Source organism: Mirounga angustirostris, unplaced genomic scaffold, assembly GCF_029215605.1.
Source record: "Mirounga angustirostris isolate CCGP_5_RB_7025 unplaced genomic scaffold, mMirAng1.0.hap1 SCAF_10, whole genome shotgun sequence".
In the NCBI taxonomy this organism is placed as follows: domain Eukaryota; kingdom Metazoa; phylum Chordata; class Mammalia; order Carnivora; family Phocidae; genus Mirounga; species Mirounga angustirostris.
This window is the reverse complement of record NW_026991718.1, coordinates 136,845,031-136,864,615: the sequence shown is the minus strand read 5'-3', so window position 1 is coordinate 136,864,615 and position 19,585 is coordinate 136,845,031. Positions and strand designations below refer to the sequence as shown.

The following is a 19,585-nucleotide window of genomic DNA, read 5'->3' as shown; positions in this document are numbered from 1 at the left end:
TTCCCAAAGGCAAGCCCCCTCTTTGGTCTGGGGTTCAGGTATGCTCCAGTACCCGGGAGGAGTTGGCTGCATCCCTGCAGGGGGGAACTGGCTCAGCCCAAGACCTGCAAGGGCTTAGGGGACGTTCAGGGGTGATTTTTGGTACTTGTGTTGGAAAGTGACCCTCCCCAACAAAGGAGCGTCTCCGTGTGGGACAGAAGGGGCATGGTGGCCAAACACGGTCAGGGTGGCCACGGTAGGGTGGGGGGACGAGTCTTGGCAGAAGGGGAGAGGTAGGAAGAGAGAAGGTCTGGGAGCAGCCCTAGATGTGGGGGATCCCGAGGGAACAGGATCATGGGTGATGCTTGTTAATCTGGCAGCCCCTATGTTTGGGGGTCCTGGTGAGGCGTTCTGGGTGCTGGTATTGATACAGGAAGCTGCTGCTCCCTTAACTGTGTCACCTTCCATAGGCTTGAAACTTGATAGCATCTGTCCCGCAGTCTGCCGTGCTCTTACCATGGGAACCAGGGCTCACTTTCCTTGTGGCAAAGCCCGACTTGTTCTAAAGCAGAGGGAAGCACTTTGGGGCTGGGCAGCATGCGTGCTCCCTTTACGACACAGGAGAAGGACTAAGTTCTAAAGTGTCCTGGGCAGGTGTCCCTCTTATAAGAGTTTACCACCCATGCCTGTAAGTCCGTTTGGTTAGAATGAGACCGCCCCTCGCACTCTCTCTGCATATGGTTTTCAGACCGAGTCCAACAAAGATGTTGTCCTGCTTTGCTTTGGTTAGTCTTCATTTTTCTTGCATGCAAACTTAGAGTTTCCCTCTTCTATTTAGGGTTCCTGTTTCAGGGGGAGGAAAGTAAGGCAAGCACAGTGGGTCTTTGTTGTGTAGTCTTGTAGACTCTCAGGTGAGAGCGAGTCATCCCCGGCTCTCAGTGCCTGCTTGCTCAGACTGTGGCGTGCCACTTCGGAGAAGAAGGATGTCAACAGAAGCCGAGCATGGGCTCTGGGATCGTCCACTGTGGCACTGCAGATGCTGGCCTCAGAGTCCCCAGAAGTGGCAATGTGTTCTACCTGCACTGAAGCCACAGATGGGGATCTTTATGACCATGGTTAGTACAAGATTTCCTAGGACACAGGCAGCCTGGACTGCAGTGGAAAAGATCGGTACACTGGACTTCAGAATTAAAAGAAAACTTTCGCTAGTTGACAGCCATTAAGAAACTAGAAGGCAGGCTCTGGAGTGGGGTGATGTACGTGACCGAGAACTTGTGTCCAGAGCACAGGGAGAACTCTTCCCACTCAATGGTCAGAAGATAGGCAGCTCTGGCTGTTAAGAATGGGCAGAAGGTTGGAAGAGACGTAAAGAAGGGATAAAAATGGTCCTAAAGCATAGGAAGAGATGCTGACATCATTGGTTGTCCGAGAAGTGCAAACTGCAGCCCCAGTGGGGCACCCCATCGCTTCCACACCCACTAACGTGGCCAGGACCAGGAGGACTGGCTGAACCTCCTGCCGGTGGCTGTGGGGGTCGTGGAGACTGCCGGCCGCGGGGGCGAGTGCCCGGAGGAGGGAAGAGCATGGCCATGTCCCTGCTGAGGCAAGCAGCCCGTCCGTCCCCACAAGACTCGTCGGGGGCATTGCAGCAGCCTTATTTACAAAGAGCCCAAATTGGAAATAACCTACACGTCCGTCAGGTGCCCAGCATGTGGCCTGCCCCTACTTGGTACGCAGTACTCGGTACTCAGTACTCGGTGATGCTCACCCCTGTAGCCATGTGGAGGGGACTAAAAACACTCTTCCAAGTGCAAGAAGCCAGGCTCGGGGGACCGCCTCGTGCGGGACCATTTCTGCAGGACTCCAGGAGACGCTGAGGGTGACCACAGCGGTCGCCTGCCCTGGGTGTCACCTTGCTGCACCAGGGGTCTTTGTAAACTGATGGAAATGATTCAGGTCTTGGTTGCGGTTGTGACTACACAATGTGCCTATTTGCTCAAACTCAGATTGTGCACTTAAAATGGGTGGACTATATTCCTCCTAAATTAGATTTCAGAAAAAAGGTCACGGGGCCTCTCTCTGTCTGCCTTGGTGCTGCACGCTGTTTCAGGAGAAAGGAGGGGTCACGAGCTGCGGTGGGGGTCCTCATTTGTTTGCGGGGTACAGTGGAGCGGGGTGCGGCGGGGCGGGTGCGGCGGAGCAGGATGTGGGGTGCGACGTGTGGCGTGTGGCGGAAGGGGCGCAGGGTCCGGCGGCGCGGGTGGGAGCATATTGGAAACGGCTTCCCTGATGGCTGGTTAGGTCTGATACTGGATCCTTACTTGTCTTACGACGAAAATAGAGCCCTTGGAAGTGTCCGTGTGTGTCGAGGAGAGGTTGTTGGCTGTGCATGGAGAAGGGCCATTGTCCCCCAGGGACCACCTGGGTCCAGTCCATCTTGGTTCTGTTCAGATGGAGGCCTCTGTCTAGTCTTTGGGGGAGGAAGTGAAGTGCACGGCCAGGTGCACGGCCAGCTCCTGACCCCACAGATGTGTCAGGTTTTTCTGCTCTCCGGCCCGCCTCAGTGTGGCCATTAGAAGGCACAGCCTTCCTCGTCTGGAGTTACAAGCAAACAACATCTGGTTTTCAGATAGCTGCTCTCTTTCCAACTAAATACAGCAATACCCCCCTTCTCTGTGGGGGATCCATCGCAGACCCCGTGGACCCCGCGGCCGAGGGCAGGGCCACAGTCTGCACGCCCTGTGTGCTGTCCTCCGCACGCACGCACGCACGCGTGTCCAGGGTCAGTGGTGACCTGGGCACAGCCAGGGAGTGTCGGTAACCGCGAAGGACGCAGGACAGCTATCAGGATGTCGGTGATCAAAGTTGGGTGAATGTGGCCTCTGGCTCGGAAAACACCTTCTCGTCCTGTGCTCACCCGCCCGTGACAGGTGAGGATGGGATGAAGTGACGGGAGCGACGCGGGCGGGTGACGCGGCGCAAGGGTGCACCTGACCTTCTGACCGTGCGCCAGGGGGACCCCGTCACTGAGACTGCGGGTGAGGGGACCCGGCTGTGATACACACTCATCATAGGAGATTTGACAAGGACAAGGGAGTCCAGGAAAGACATGAAGAGTAATCCCTGGTCTTGTCACCAAGCGATCATTGTAGCTGTTTCTGACATGTTGCTTCCTTTCTAAAACTTCCCAGGTCCTCAACTGTTGTGGTTACTTAAAAACTACATGGCTTTAATGAATGTATACTTACCGAGTGCCAGCTATGTGCCGGGCATGTGACAGGTGGTAGGGGTGCTGCCAGGAGGGGCGGGCGACGTGCCCACTTGCACAAAGCTCTAGCACACCCACCGTGTCTGCTCCCCAAGTGAGGCAGGGTGGGCTGTGGAGCAGAAGGGGGCCGTTAAGATGGGTGGTCAGGGAGGCCACTTCAAGGAGGGATAGGATAGCTCCTGGAGTGCCGGCAGAACTTTCCTGACAGTGCGCTGAGCCTGCGTTCTGGGAGCAGCTGGTGGGGAAAGTGGTCAAAGGGGTGGAAGAGGCAGCAGGCCCATTGTTTTTGGCAGGTGTGAGCGTGGCAGGTGGCGGGTGGGAGCATGTTGGTGGCTCTCACGGTGGGCTTACGTGTTGGCTGGGCCACTCCGCTGTCTCTTCTCCTGCCTGTGTGGCTGGGCTTGGTGCCTGGGATTAACTTCCGTGTGTTGGCAGGCAGATCAGCCTCGTGGGGTGTATGGAGGTGGCCCCTTTCCTCATCAGCTGTGGGGGCAGGCATTGGGGGACGGCCCCGCTCTGTCCCCATTGGCAGTGAGCGGGCCCTTCCTTCAGCCCAGCGGTCTCAGCATGCCGCTTGGGCAGGGCACCGCTTCTGGGGTCTTGAGAGAACTGCTGCGGTGTTTCCCATTCAGGTTTCTAATGCAGCAGGTTCCCCTAAGTTCTTTGAAATTGTATTTGTATCTCTTCCCTTGCACAGAAAATCTTGGGTCTGATAACCTAATCCTGTTTATTCACTTGGCCTGTCCTACCATATATATACTTCGAGGTTTCAAAATTAAACAGTAAAACTTAAGTTTAAGGTTTTTTGCAGTTGTCGAACTCCGTTGAAATAGTTCTTTTTTCTTTGTGTTTTGTTACCAGTTTGATAACACAGTTTGGTTCTGTTTGTTTGGTGCTCGTGTTCTGCATGGGAAGACTGCCCACGGCCCGAGAACGGGGTCTTCAGACACCTTTCATCTGTCCTCTCTCTCCTGCCTGTCCTCAGAGACAGTTCAAAATTTTTATTTTCATTGGTTTCTGGGCCATTCGTTCAGTATTTCTTCTTGTAAAAATAAGCATGTTCACACCTGCGCACGAACTCTTCTTCCCTCGCGCTGGACGTGCGTGTACGCACTGATGTTTGCCTTGATTTTTTTCCTTGACAGTGAAACCTGGAGATCATCTTCCAGTGGCATTTTGTTTTATTTGAAAAACTAAATTTTATATCTAGTTACGTCAGAGGAGAAATTACTCTTCCTAGTGACACCTTCCTGCCTGGTGCCAGTACTAAAACCTTCAGAATACTTTTGGAAGGAATGGTCCAAAAACACATTTGATTTCCCTGGGCCGCAGCGAGAAGCACACCCTCAGCCCAAGCCAGCCGTGCCAGGGGGCTCTGGGCTGCAGGTGGGGGCCGGCTGGGCGGTCCTCCCCTTGGGGCTGAGAGGGATCCCGGCGTGGCTCCCCCCCACCCCCCCGTCTGCTGTGCTGTCGGAAGGGGGTGACTCAGTCTCCTGGCGATGTGCCAGCCAAGTCCATGGGATCTGAGGGCTGGGGAGGCTCGCCTTTAAATATAGCTCAGCACACGTAAAACTTTTCTTGGGGGAGGGGGGAGGGCCCGTGAAACACAGACCACAGAATGCACCTGTTTTTAGCGTGCAGACTGTTCTGTGAAGTGTGTGCACCTGACCAGCATCACACGCTGGATGCAGATGTTCCATTCACCCCCGAGCCTCTCATGCCCCCTCGTTGACAGAACACCTGGGCAAGGCAGACTCCTGCTTTGTGTCTCCGTAGTTGTGGTTGCCTTTCTGGACTTTCCCAGGGATGGGATTGCACGCTGTGATCATGTCTAGCTTCTTCGCATGCTGTGCTGAGTTCACCCCCTTCGCTGCACACACGTGTCAGTCCACTCACAGGGCTCTGACAGCTGGGTTTCCCGGTTTAGGCGGTAATGAGCAAAGTGTCCGTGAGCATTAGTGGGCAGGGCTGCGTGTGGACATACGTGTGCGCGTTCTTTTCTCCTGGGTAAATATTAGGAGTGGGATTGCTGAGTCACGGGGCAAGCCTGTGTTCAGGCTCCTCAGAAACCACCACGCTTTTCCTGAGTGGTTGTGGGAATATACGCTTCGTCTGGGGGCGGGGCACAAGGTCAGCCTCTTGCGGGCTGACTGCTAGTGGGTGCACAGTGGCGCCCCACGGCTTTACCTTCGTGGTCCCCTTTCTTGGGGTGTAGTCTGCCTGCCACAACTTTGACCCTGTTGAGTGTATGGCTTCATGAGTTTTAACAAACGCATACATTGTGTGACTGTCACTGCACTCAAGGTGTAGACCCCTCCCCAAGCCCTTTGGTAGTTACCCCTGGCAGCCACTTACCTGCCCCTGTTACCCTCTCACTGTGTAGACGTGAACTTGCCTGGCGGTGCTCTTGTGTGTCTGGCCTCCTCCACGTAGTGGGATGCTGCTGAGACGTTGAGGGGCATTGTGCGTGCCCCTCTCACTGTGGGGTGCAGTTCATGCTGTGGATCGGCTGCATTCTGACCATGCATGGTCAGAATGGTCTCTTAGCAGTCTGTGAGAGTTCATCTGTATTCCAGTTATGATTCCTTAGGGCCGTGTGTGTGGCCAGGGCGCTTCTCATTGATGGCCAGCCTTTTCTCTTTCTTCGTCGTTTGGGGAGTGGGGTTCTCAGTTCTCATATAGCTGCACTGATCTGTCTTCTCTTTATGGTAAGTGCCTTTTTGGGTCATGTTTAATATGCTCCTTTTTTTTTTTAAATCACCAGCTAGGTCAGCTATCTTTTTGTTTTTTTTTAAAGATTCTAGGGGCGCCTGGGTGGCTCAGTCGTTAAGTGTGTGCCTTTGGCTCAGGTCATGATGCCAGGATCCTGGGATCGAGCCCCGTGTCGGGCTCCCTGCTCAGCGGGAAGCCTGCTTCTCCCTCTCCCACTCCCCCTGCTTGTGTTCCCTCTGTACGTGTCTGTCTCTGTCAAATAAATAAAATCTTAAAAAAAAAAAGATTCTATTGATTTATTTATTTGAGAGAGAGAGAACGCGCACGCATGAGCCGGGGAAGGGGCAGAGGGAGAGGGAGAAGCAGGCTCCCTGCCAAGTGGGGAGTCTGATGCAGGGCTTGATCCCAGGATTCTGGGATCCTGACCTGAGCTGAAGGCAGACACTTAACCGACTGAGCCACCCAGGCGTCCTTAATACGCTCTTTCTAACCCCAAGGTCATAGGGATATTCCCCTGTATTTTCTTCTGACATCTTAATGTGTGTTTCCGCTCCTGCGTCTTCCGTCCCTGGGAAGCGGGCACCAAGCTGTGCGTGGTGTGGCAGAGCTCAGGCCGCTTACTCGTCCCCCAGCAGACAGTCACCCAGCGCTCTTTCTTTGAATGGGTCTTCCTTACCTCACTGATCTGTGCGTCCCCTCTGCAGTAGTGCAAGTTTTATATGTAAGGGTCTGTTTCTGGGCTCTCAGTGGTGCTCTCTCAGTTTGTCTGTGTGTCTTTCCCTCAGTACCACCGTGTCCCCAAGGTGAGGCTGCGTGTTTGCTCTGGGGCAGGACCCCACCTGCATCTCCCTGAGAGTCGTCGGAGCTCACCTTGGCATTTTCGTCTTCTACATTTGTCGGTCAATTGTTAGAGGCCCATGAAAGTCCTGTAGTTGCTTTGAGTGGGATTGTACTGATCTGTGGGTCAGTTTGGGGAGGATTGACATCTGTGGCATAATGTCTGTGTATTCATGAGTATGGTTTATCACTCTGTTTAGATTTTTTATAACATCTTTCAGTCAAGTGTCATCTAGGTCTTGCACATGTTTGGTTAGATTCATTCCAGGGTGCTGTAAATAGTAGTTTTTAAGAATTGCATTTTTAGGGTGCCTGGGTGGCTCAGTCGGTTGAACGTCCGACTCTTGATCTCCTCTCAGGTCCTGATCTCAGGGTCGTGACTTCAAGCCCTAAGTGGGGCTCTGTGCTGGCAGGCGTGGAGCCTGCTTAAAAAAAGCAAAAGAAGAGTTACATTTTCTAATTTTTGTTGATGATATGTTGAATTGTAGTTGAATTTTGGATGTTGATTGATGTCTAGCAATCTTATTAAATGCTTTCATTAAAAGACGTGTGTGTAATATATTTAGGTATTAGACATGGAGAGTCCTATTCCATACAGTTTTTTTTTTTTTAAAGATTTCATTTATTTATTTGACAGACATAGCAAGAGAAGGAACACAAGCAGGGGGAGTGAGAGAGGGAGAAGCAGGCTTCCCGCTGAACAGGGAGCCCGATGCGGGGCTCGATCCCAGGACCCTGGGATCATGACCTGAGCAGAAGGCAGACGCCTAACGATTGAGCCACCCAGGCACCCCCTTTTCTGTACAATTAATGACAGTTTTATTTCATTAAAATTCTTACACTCCTAACTCTCTGGCCTGTCCTCTGGGCTGTGGGCTTGCTGGGGTCTTGGGTAGAAGGGATGATGACCGGAATCTGTGAATTATTCCTGATTTCAAAGGGAATGCTTCTAAAGATTTGCCATTGGAGATGATAGTTTGTAGATTCCCTTCATCAAGTTAAGGAAGCTCCTTCCCATTGCTAATTTTCCGAGGTTGTTTGCTTTTTTTGGCGGGGATATTTATTCTGTAGTCATGAGTGGATGTCGAGTTTATCAGAGGCTTTTTCTGCAAACTGGGATTTGCCTTCATGTTACTTAAAACTGAACAGTGTTGCTTCTCAGCACCTTCTTCCTCCCAGCTGAGCTCTCCTTCCTTGTCCTCTGGCTTTTCCAGCCATACCCCCACACTTCCTGGAGAGTACCGAAGCCATCAGCTGGGAGCCCCCAGCTTCTCCTTCAACTGCTCCTGGCCCCTTGCCCCTCTTGCCTGGGGCCTTGGGGTCTCACTCTCCTGCTTGTGGATCTCAGCCCTCTGGGTCCCCTTTCTTTGCTCTTCCCCACTGACCCTCACTGTATCCTTGCCCATGTTACTGGGACAGGTGCGTTCTCCCTCCCCCTCCTGGTGGCTAGGCCTCACTCCTTCGCGGGTTGCTACGGTGGTGCTTCCTCCGTGAAACCTGTTAGGCCCCTCAGATTAGGTCCAGAAGGTTCTCCAGGTTGTGTGCTCTTACAGTGCTGAGCAGCTCTCCTCCATAGCATCGACTGACCATAGCATTGAGCAGATACGGTGGGGTTCTTGACCAATGCCTGCCTTCCCCACCATGAAGGAAGCTACAGGAGTGGGTCCCGTGGCTGTGTTTCTGGTGCATCCTGACACCCACCCAGTGGGTCCTCAGTGGGTATTTGCTGGCTGACGGAGCGAATGGGTGTAGTTAGGCTGCTCAGAGCCCCTTGTTTTGCTTCCTCCTCTTCAGAGGTCTAAGTGAGGTTGCCAGGGGGCTTGAGTTCTGGAGAGCTGAAGTTTTGCTGTAAATCATGTAAAGTGCACAGCATCTGCCTCCTGAGACCTCAGTTTTCTTGAAATTGTGCAGTGTTAGTACTGTCTACGGCTTTTTCACAACAAGCAGGGCGCTCTGAGTAGTTTAGCTGCTGCAGACCCAGGCCCTGGGTGGATCTCCAGCCTGGCCCCCCGAGCCTTGTTCTGTGGCGCGGACAGCTCTGTCTGGCCCAGCGAGCTGCTCGTCTCGCCACGCCTTTGGCACTTCCAGATTAGCCCCTCTTCTCCAGCCTCTCTGGCTCCTGCCGGCTCACTAGCCATCCAAACACACGAGAGAGCACAGATGCTTGTCTCGGTGCGGATGGGCCTGTGGATTTGAGATTCCAGAAGATGATACTGACCGTCCGGGGAAGCAGACGTTGCTGAGTAGAATGCCATTGTGGATAACCCTGAAAGGGAGAGCTCGTTTCTCTTTGCTTACTGATCTTGACAAGGATCCAGAATGTTCTTCCAAAGTGTCCTGTGCATTCTCCGCCTTGGTGTTCGTGCAGAGCTGCCTGTCCTATTTGCAGAGCTCCGGGGAGAGAGGCGGGTTCTTCAGGCACCTGCCTCCCGGTAGCTCCGCTCTCCTGCTTTGTGACTGCATTCCTGAGGTTTTGCTGGGAGCATTTACTTGTTTATTCTTCGTTTATTTACACGTTTCACACTAGAAAGAACTTAGGGTGACTAACAAAAGTACTAGGAGAAGAGAACGTCAAGAGAGTGGCAGGGGCAGGGAAGTGAAGGAAAGGCAGGGTGCACTGGGGGTGAGGGCAGACATGACCCTGGGCTGCTGTGGGTGGGATGGGGGGCACAGACTGGGAGCAGAGCCTCCTCTGGTCCAGCTCAAGGGGCACGCAGTAGTGCCTGCATCCACGGATGACGCACGTGCGGAGCAAGGTTCTCAGTCAGTGCAGGGCCTTTAGGATTTCAGACTGAAGAAGAGGCGTTAAATGTGCTCAGTCTTGATCCTAAGAGTTCGGGAAGGTTGGGGGAGGTTTCCCTGGGGCTCCCGCAGTGGGAATGCAGGGAAGGCCCCGAGGCCTCTGGATTTCAGGGGTTTTGAGGAAGTGGGAAGATGAGAAGGTGGCACTGGTGGATTAGTGGGGGCAGAAGGGGCGCCACAAGGAAGGCCCGCTGGTGCTCACGACCCCTTTCCCGCCTGCTGCACTCTTGCGGGCAGGGATGAGGGTGTTAGGCGAAGCGTGCTGGGCAGATGCGAGCGTACCAGGAAGGATGGGGCCGCCGGCTCTGTGGGAGTGGGGAGGGCCGAGGCTGTGATGCTGGAGGCGCTCGGTTAGGGAGGCTGCGTCACCACCTGCTGTGTTTCTGGGGAGCCAGCTGTGTCTATTCTGGGGTCAGGGTTTTCCCTACACTTTCCAGAAGAGCAGTGACATATGCGATGTGGCTAGAGCCCCAGGGCGGGGCCCCTTAGACCCTCTGAGTCTTCGGTGTTCAGTAAGTGTCCGTGAGGTGCAAGGCCCTGGCCATCCCAGGACACAAGAGGCAGAATGGAGTGTCCAGGACTTGGGGTGGGCAGATGTCCGCAGGAGAGGACGCCTTGGCTCAGAGGGTCTGTGATGGGGCCAGAGGGATGGGGACCGTGCGTGGGCCATGGGGTGGCGCTGGAAGCCCTGCGTGGTGGACCTTGGGGAGGAGGGAGGTAGAGGTGGCCCCAGAGGGCTGAGGGGACCCCAACCCTCCTGGCAGCTGGTCACCCAGCACTTGTTGGCACTATTTTTCTGTTTTATGGTTTTAAGTGACAGTGATTCTAATGCTGATGTGGAGAACTGTGGACAGTGGAGTGCTGGGGTGCATGTTGCGCAGTGTTTTCCTCATACGGACATAGCTAAACACGCCCACGGGGCTATCCCAGAAGTCAGCCCCATGCGTTGCTCTGCAGTTGTCCCTTCATGCTGCATATCAAGGACACGCATCCCCGCCAGCGCACAGTTGGAACGCATTCCTCTAGATGGTGCGTGGTGTCTCGGTGTGGACATGGCCAGTCGGCTGCACCTGTCCCCTCTGTCCCTTGCTGGGTGAGTGTCTTGCTGTGCAGAGACCCATGACTGCAGTCTGTGGGTCAGGGGACACGCGTGACAGTATTGGTACCGTCGGAAGAGACCCTCGCCCAGAATTGTATGCCCTGCACCCACCCTGCGCCATAATGGATGTAGGTGAAGAGAGTTTTCTTGTAATTTGTCCATCTTTGCTTATTAGTGAGGCTGAGTATCTTTGCTATTTGGTCCTTTGTGTTCCTTTTGGGAATCACTTGATACGTTTTTTGGGCTGCTTTTTATTTATTAAAAAAATTTTTTTTTTGAGATTTTATCGTTAAGTAACCTCCACACCCAAGGTAGGCTCGAACTCATGACCCCAAGTCAAGAGATGCATGCTCCACTGATGGAGCCAGCCAGGTGCCCCTTGGCCACTTTTTAAAGTAGATAAGACAGTTGTGGTTATAGGTAACTCAGTCAACTTTTTGGAAAAATTTTGTTCATTACAAAAGTTTGACCCATATGGATGTGTTTGCTGTGGGGGAGGACCCCGCGCCATCCCCCATCCGTGGTCCCCTCCAGCGGCCCGTCCCAGGGCAGACGGTCGTGCGGGGCTGCACATGTGCACATCTGTGTACATCTGGGTGAGGTCCGTAAACACCGCATCGGGGGGCTCTGGGGGACACACCGCTTTAAACCGTTGCTGTCCTCAGCTTCATCAGCACGACAGGGACACGTAAACGTGATGTGTCGTGGAGTCCTGACTGAGCCTCAGTCTGTGGTCCGCGTGGACCCCCGGTGACCTGCCTGCCCTGGGGCTCTTTTGTTTCTCTGCTTTCACACACACTGTCACGCTGTGCTCACCCCAGGTTTGGTTTTTTGTTTTAATCAAACGTTCCAGATATTTTCTCTAACCTTTAGTATTTGAAAGCATTGACAGCACAGAAAACCGGTTCTTTATGTGTGTGTCAACCAGAGAGAACACTAGCCACTGATTTTATTTTTCTTGGCCGACGGCCCTTACCCTGGCGGGGCTTGTTTGCAGCTGGCCTGTGGAGGGCGGCTGGAAGCCATTTTCTCCTCCCTGCCTCCTCATGCAGACATTGGAAGGCGGCCTGTGTGGGTCGGTCCTGCCCCCAGGGAGCTTACACTGAGGGGACACAGCCTCTGGGAGCCACAGACACTGGGGCCAAGCCTGGGGGAGCTGGCTCACCTGAGGAGGTCTGGGTGGGTTTTGAACATGCGGGCCTTGAGCTGACTCGAGAGGCAGCAGGGAAGAAGGAATGTTCTAGAAGGAGGACCTGTGGTAGGCAGGGGCTCTGCGGCTGGCGTCTTCAAGGTGAGGCTGCAGAGGGAGCGCGCCACGGGAGGGCCACCTTATCCCAAGACCCGTGGGAAGCCACCGAAAGCTGTTTGGCAGGAGGGTTCTGAACCATCACTCAGCGGTGAAGGGAGGCTGAGCATGCCGCTCTGTGTCGTAGCTCATCACTTGTTATCTGTACTTTTCCATTTTATGGATGAGCAAGAATTCCTTGCCCTTCTATCTGCCGGGATACTTTTGGGTTGTTCCCAGTGTTTGGCTCTTACGTATAAAGCTGCTACGAACAACTTGTGTGTAAGTCTCTGTAAGGGTGGCTCTTCCTTTTCTCGGGTGAACACCCTAAGGTGGAAGGGATGGGTCCTGTGGCAGGGTGTGTGGGACTTCGCGGGAGCTGCAGGGTGCACGCATCCACCCCAGCGGCGTCTGGGAGCTCTGGTTTGGCTGCACACCCGCGTGGGCATGTGGGACGGTCAGTGTCCTGCTTCTGGCCGTGTGGTGGGTGTGTCGAGGCGTCACATTGGAGGGTCCACGTTTTGCCTTTGGCGAAATGTCTCTTTGAGTCTGCTGCCCACTTTTTGGAGAATTCGTGTTGTGGATGCAAGCCTTTTCTTGGACGTGCACCTCCCAAGGACTTCCTTTCATCCTGTGGTCTTTCATTCTCTTAGTGTTTTCTCAAGGGCAGAAGAGTTTAATTTTGATAAAGTCCACTTTACCAATTTGTTCTTTTTATAGGTTGTGTTTCTGGTGTTGTATCCAGAATATCTTTGCCTAATTCAAGGTCATAAAGATTTTTTTCCCCTATGTTTTCTTCTAGAAATTGAGAGTTCTAGGGCTTTTTACATTTAGGTCTGGGATCTGTTTTGAGTCGCTCTCGAGAGATGGTATGAGGCAGGGATCCAAGTCCATGCTTTTTGCATCTGGATGTTCACCTGTTTCCCGTTTATCAAAAGACTGTCCTTTTCCCATTGAATTGCCTTTGTACCTTTGCCAAAAATAATCAGTTGTCTGAGTTTATGAGGGCCTGTTCCTGGACTCCGTTCTGCTCCACTGAGCTATTCCAGCTTTGCACCAGCACTGTCCTGCCTCGATCACTGCAGCTTTCTAGCACATCTTGGAAACGGGCCGTGTGAGTCTCAACTTCATTCTTTGTCGTGGTGGTTTGGTTACTGTAGGACCTTGTGTATGTATAGGAATTTTAGAATCAGCTTATCCGTTTCCACACAAAGAGCTGCTGGGATTTTGGTGGATTGCATTACATCTGCAGGTGCGTTTGGAAGAGTCGGCATCTTAGAGTCTGTGAGCAAGGCCTGGTAAAGCTCTTTGCTTTGCATCTCCCTTCGCATTTCTCAGCCGTGCTTGTAGTCTTCAGTATTTGCTGGGATGAGTTGAAGTTCATGATATCAGTGTTTGTGTTGTGCAGACAGCTGCACGTGCTAGAACATGAATTGGGTCAGAAGCTTCATCTTTAGCTAGCTGTTTAGAAATGCAATAATGTCACTGCTCCTCACCCTTGAGCAACGGCATTTCCTCCTGTGCTCTTCTTGCTTTGAGCCTTGAATTGCCCCCTGTACACATGAACGTGAAAACATTGAGCTTTACAGCAGTAAGCAGGTTTTGAAAGAATGATGCCCTGTGAGCACAGACGGCCCCTTAAGGAAACAGGGTGAGCCTTCCAGGAGAGCAGAGCCCCTGATCCGAGGTCGCGCCCCAGCACGCTGGGGGGTCCTGCACCACTGTCTGGTGGCCCAGGGGCAGTTTTCCAGAACTGATGGTCAGCTTCGTGCACTTTGTGGACAAGTGTGGGGAGCAGAGCCGCCGAAGCATGGTGAGGCTGTGACACTGAGTGGCTGCTCGTGAAGGACTGGCCCCTGGGGCCACGTGTGGACCTTTGGAGCCAGAACCCCAGCAGCACGGTTGGGTGCAGCTGGTGCGAGCTGTCCCCTCCACACGTAGACCTGGGAGGTGGGGTGCCGTGACAGCGCACAGAAGCCCCGCCCCCCGCGCCCCGCCCGGGGTCACAGTTCCTCCGTGGCTTTAAAAGGGAGAGAGCCACAAGCGGAAAGGGAACACTTGGGCCGTCATTCACATCAGCTTCACCGTGTCTACATTAGCTGCGGTGTGGCTGGAGGGCCTGGTGCCGTTACCCGGGGCTCCTGGGCCTCAGGGGACGTTCCTCCTCCTCCTCTGGCCACAGCTCGGGGCCGGCAGGTCCCTGGCCCTCCTCACCCTCTCCAGGCTCTTCCTTGGGGTTCCAGATTGCAGTGTGGCGTGCAGCCCTCAGAAACGAAGTTTCCAGCTGTGTTTCAGACTGAGCTTTGTCCCCTTTCTCGGCTCCTGTCCTCAGATTCTGCTTTCGGGGGACAGTTTCATTTTGCACATGGTTAATTTTGGAGGGCTTTGCCTTTTGAGTCTTTGTGGACTCCCCTCATGGTCTGACAGGTGACTGCACTGGAGACCCTTGAGGCGGTGAGGGTGAGGGAAGAGGTCTGGTCCCCCTGACCCGGGCGACCATTCCCTGCTCTTGTCATCACAGCTCCGGCCATTGCCCCGAGGGAGGTGCCCTCCCAGGCCCATGCGTGGGGGCTGTGGCCTGCCAGGTTGGGGGGACGGCGTGGAGCCCACAGCTCCCAGTCCCCAGCTTCCGAAGGTTGTGCGGAGGCGCGTTCCTCTGAAGTGATGTCTTCCAGGTGGAGGTTCCCCGCGAGTCCAAAAATGCCTGTGTCGTTTGCTGTGGAGCCTTGGCTGACCTACGTTGTGGTTAAAAATGCAGTAAAAAAGTGTTGGTATGAAAGGGATCATGGAAACTAACACTGGGTAAAAACCTTGAGTTTATCTTAAACTTTGTGCTTGAGGAAGGATAGGGTTCATTCTGAAGAGCTGCGGTCCGCTTGGTGCTGAGTGGTGGGGACGGCGCGCGTGGGGCGCCCCGGCCTCCCACACCCGCGGCGCCAGGGTCTCGTGCGGCTGAGCGCGGGAGGCGGGGGCTCCGCCGGCAGCGGCCTTTGGAACTGCCGGCAGGGCGTTCGTGCTGCACATGGTCGCTTTAAAACCTGAGCTTTCACAGCAACGAAACCCAGAAAATAGCCCAACGGCCTAAGCAATAAAGAAATGGTTCATTTGTCTTGGATGAAGTATTATGTAGCTCCTGAAAACTGCTTTTGAAGAATGTTCAACAACACGGAAATGACTCGCGATACAAGCAGTGAGGGGAAGGAGATGCCACGGCCTGTGTTCTCGTCACCACCGTCCAAACACATGTCCTCCACGTGCACAGTGACTGGAGGGCACTTACTGGGCAGATTTCTGTTGTCCTTGGACGTCTCCGAATTTTCAAGTCTGCCACACAGACCCGCTATTCTCAGCAAGGTGTTACGATGATTAAGACAGAACAGCTGAGTTCTTTCCTGTCTGCTTGATCGGGGTGGTTAGGGTTAGGGTAACGGCCTCAGGCCCTCCTGCCACACCGCAGCTAAGGTGGACACTGGCGGCTTGTGCGGACAGGTGGGGTTTGGCTCCTGTGTGTCCTGAACAGAGGGGAGGCCCATCCGTGGCTCCTGACCCTGCCCGTGAACTGCCTTCGGGGATTGGCCACCTTGGCCGGACAGGTCCTGAAGGGTCGTTTGAAACGGAAGCGTGTTTTTTGGTGTCAGGGGTCTGACGAAGAAGCCCGCCATGTGCAGTCCTGCTCTCGGCTGCCGGGGTGTGTGTGTGCGGAGTGTGCTTTGGATGCGTCTATGACGGAGGACGCTGGTGTGTCAGGCGGCCCATCTGTAAGGGGGAGTGGGCCACACCCGCGGGGGCCCTTCCCGGAGCCCATCTTGCACCTGCAGAGGGCTGGGGAGGGGGTGGCCTCCCGGTGCCGACTTTGAGACAAAGTTCTGTTTCTTGGCCTTTGCAAGAAAAGACACTGCACAGCAGCTTCTGTGTGTGAAATGAGTGGTTATAATGGGAGTTTACAAGATCCGGGACTGTGATAATGTTATTAAATGTGGCGTTTGACGCCCTGTGATGCAGCTGTCAGTGTAGCGACTAGGGTCGGGCTGTCGTGCTTTCCGCCTGATCAGTGGCTGCAGCGCAGCGTAGCCGGGGAGACCGGGGAGCCCGTCCCCACGCGCACACGGCCTTCCCTCGGCCTGCGGGGCTGCCCCTGGCGTCTCGCGCAGTGGGGGCCCGGCAGGTGGCTTTGTGGCCGTTCCAGAGCAGCTGCGTCCCTGTCTCCCCGTTGTGTCCGTCACTCTCACCTGTCCACTCACGTGCCCACTCGGACCTACCTTGAGTGCCGACCTGAGGTGAAGTTACCTGCTTGGGGTCTCAGGGTCCCTTTCTTCTCAGATGTCGGTTGTCACCGCGGGCACGCTGCACGGCGGGCGGCACGCAGCCTCAGCTTCATTCGCATTAGCCACGCTGCTGTTTCATGAGTGTTTATTTAAATCTTCCGTTAAGTTTCTGGGGAAGGAATGCTTTCGGCAGAAAAGCACCTGACCGTTGAAGCGCGTTCATCTGCTGGTGTATTAGCCAGCTTGAAGCTGGGGCGCGCTAAGTCACGGGTGCCTTGCTGTCCTCCTCGCTCCTCCGTGGTATCAGCGACCGGCTTCCCGGCGTCCTCACGGGGACGGAGCGGGGTCTCCGTGTGGAAGGGTGCCTGGTGACGACGAGGGAGTGGCGGGCTTGAGAGATGGGCATCAGGAGGAGTTGGCCCGGTGTGCTCTTTGGGGTCCCCAGTGTGCTCACAGGCTCCCAGGTCTGGGAGATTTTAGCAGAGTGAGTGATTTGCAGCAGCTGGTTTTGTTTTGTTTTGTTTTAAATTTCAGCGTGCTTTATTGTAAAAGGGACGTTTTGGAGAGAAGCTTACTTACTGGGCATAAATGTGGTTCCTTTAAATCAGGGCTTGTAGCTGTAAGGCCAAGGAGAGGCTGTTCTGTTCCCATGTCCTGCTGGCTGTTGAAGGAGCCAGGACCCTGAGGTTCAGGGGCTCCTCGTGGACGTCCTGGGGTGGCTCAAGCTTCTGTTTGGTCCAGGAGGGAAAACCCCGGTGCTGCTTTGGTGTGAGGCTCACGGGGGGTTCTTGGCTGGCCCTCCCTGCGTGGAGAGAACCGCCTTCAGTCCAGTCCGCGGGAGGCCGGTCCGCGCGGGGGAGAGGCCTCCTTTCCCACTGGAGCATTGCGGCCCTGGGCTTCTGCTGGGGCCTTGCGTGAGCGTGAGTGTGCTGTCTGTTACTCACTTTGTCTGGGGAAATGTGAGAGTTAGACACTAAAGTAGATTATTTCTAGTGGAATCTACGACGTAATTGGTTGCCGGTTCTTCAAGCTAAAATTAATGCCAAATCTGACTGACTGGACTTACTTTCCAGCAATTTAGCTACAGCACTGCGAGGTGTGGTGGGGGTCCCTGTCTCTGTGTAGTGGGTGTCCCAGGTTAGCCGCGGGCACAGTGCTGCCCCCACACCCGAGAGGGGACTCATGTTCCCAGGAGGACTGCTTGCTTCGGGCTTCACAAGACCCCAGACCGTAGGCACACTGTGTCTCCCATGTCCCAGTCCAGCCCGCTGGGCAGGAGAAGAGGTGGGGTGGAGAGGCCAGGCTGCCACCTCCAGAGACGAGGAGTGGGGCCGGGGGCCGAGTGACACCTGCCGCCCTAGGAACCTGGCCACGGCCGGGAGTGGTGGTGGGGACAGTGCCTGGCCGTGGGGCCCTGTGCCTGGCTTCCTCCCCAGAGGGGTGCGTGGCCCTCTCTGCAGGCCAGTGCAGGTGGCCGTGGGGCAGGTGGCGTGGCCTGCAGAAGCTTTGCTGCCTGGCTGACTTCTGAAAGGAAGACTCACCTGCTGCTTGAATCCTGTGGAGAAAACCTTGTGTGCTTTCCCGTCTTGGAGGCCGTCTTCATTGGCAAGTGTGTTTCGAGTTCAGAGACTCAGCATGTCTTACAGCTTCTCCTTTCTTCTCAGAGACGTCAGGCTCCCCAGCGGTAGGGTCAGCGCCTTCACCGGCCGTGTGTGTGTGGTGTGTGGTGTGTGTGTGTGTGTGTGTGTGTGTGTGTGTGTGTGTGTGGCACGTCTCCTGATGCCAGGTCTCCTTTATCCCCAGGTATGGTCCTCGTGCGGAGCGAGAACGGGCAGTTGTTAATGATTCCTCAGCAGGCCTTGGCCCAGATGCAGGCCCAGGCTCACGTGCAGACCCAGCCTCAGACCACCATGGCGCCCCGCCCTGCAACCCCCACAAGTGCCCCTCCTGTCCAGATCTCTACCGTACAGGTGAGTGCACGCGTGCTGGGCAGTGGTGGCCCGTGGGGTGTCCGGCAGGTGTCCTGTGAGGGCAGAGAGGGGCGGCCACATGCCGCCCACCATCGGGAGGCTCTGAGGAGCTAGCTCTGCGTCCACGCTCAGCGAAACTCTGGCTTGGTTGTCTGGACTCCGTCCTGTCTCTTCCCTCTTCTCCCATGACTCCACCTCCTGTGCCTCAGTCTCCTCTTCTGCAAAGTGGACCCCGCGTACATTAGCTGTTCCTGTTGGGGAGGCGCATGGGAGGGAGCATCAGGAGATTGTGTGAACATGTGGTTAGGCCTTTGGGGCTTAGCTCAGGGATCTCTCCCCAGAGATCAGGGCGGTGGAACGGCCCCCCCATGCTGGCGTGTCTTGTCCACATCCCAGCTTCTGCTTCCCGCACCTCCTCTGTCTCCCGGTGCCTTTCTGCCTGGTGCCGTAAGTCTGTTGTCCTGACTGGTTGGCCAGCTAGTCACTGAGGTGGAGAGTGGTGGGGGCTTGACATTCCTGTGATGTCAGCTGTGTCCCCTGTGGAGGCGAAGGCCTGCACTGTAGACAGAGGCCTCGGTTGGGCTAGGAGACCCACATGGCGCCCCCTTCTTGAATGTCTGGGACAGCTCAGAACAGTGTGCTCAAGGCCCGTGGGGCTGTGTGAAGTGAGGTGCGGACGGAAGATGACCTGTGGCGTCACTTGTTCCGTCTGACCGCCAGCGCCACCGTGCTCGGGACTCGCGCCATCTTTCCCTCGGCTTGAGGTGTCAGTGGGCCACCTGGCCACTCCTTGACTTCCTCTTCCGCAGCACTGTGACCCATCTCTGTACCCAGGGGACGCATGCTGCTTGATTTTTTTAGTGCTGGGAACAAGAGCACAAGAAATGCGCACAGGACTGATTCCCAGATACTCATGTTCTTTAAAGACCTTGTTTGTAGACTTGGGTGAAGAAGCCTAGCGCTAGCTTTATTACAGTACATACGTATTTTGACTCTACACTTTTCCTCTGGTAGGAAGAGCTTAGAATTGGGTGGCTTTGGGGTGCCTGGGTGGCTCAGTCGTTAGGCGTCTGCCTTCGGCTCAGGTCATGATCCCAGGGTCCTGGGATCCAGCCCCGCATCGGGCTCCCTGCTCCGCGGGAAGCCTGCTTCTCCCTCTCCTGCTCCCCCTGCTTGTGTTCCCTCTCTCGCTATGTCTCTCTCTGTCAAATAAATAAATAAAATCTTTAAAAAAAAAAAAAAAAAGAATTGGGGTGGCTTTGTTGACGACTGTAACGTGAGGCCCGACGCGCCGGACAGAGTGTCAGGGCTGCACCAGGAGGTTGATTTAGCTGCGCCGGGTGGCAGGGAGTTACTGTCACTTGTTGC

The 19,585-nt window shown here is 54.9% G+C and overlaps 1 protein-coding gene across 1 annotated transcript in view; it reads left to right on the top strand.

The window, feature by feature from the left end:
* TAF4 (TATA-box binding protein associated factor 4) overlaps window positions 1–19,585 on the top strand; it is a 68,043-nt gene that overhangs the window by 20,230 nt on the left and 28,228 nt on the right. The window contains exon 2 of the mRNA XM_045886051.2: window positions 18,051–18,217. Within this exon, the coding sequence (XP_045742007.1) occupies window positions 18,051–18,217 (167 nt within the window). The remainder of the gene's footprint in view (window positions 1–18,050; window positions 18,218–19,585) is intronic.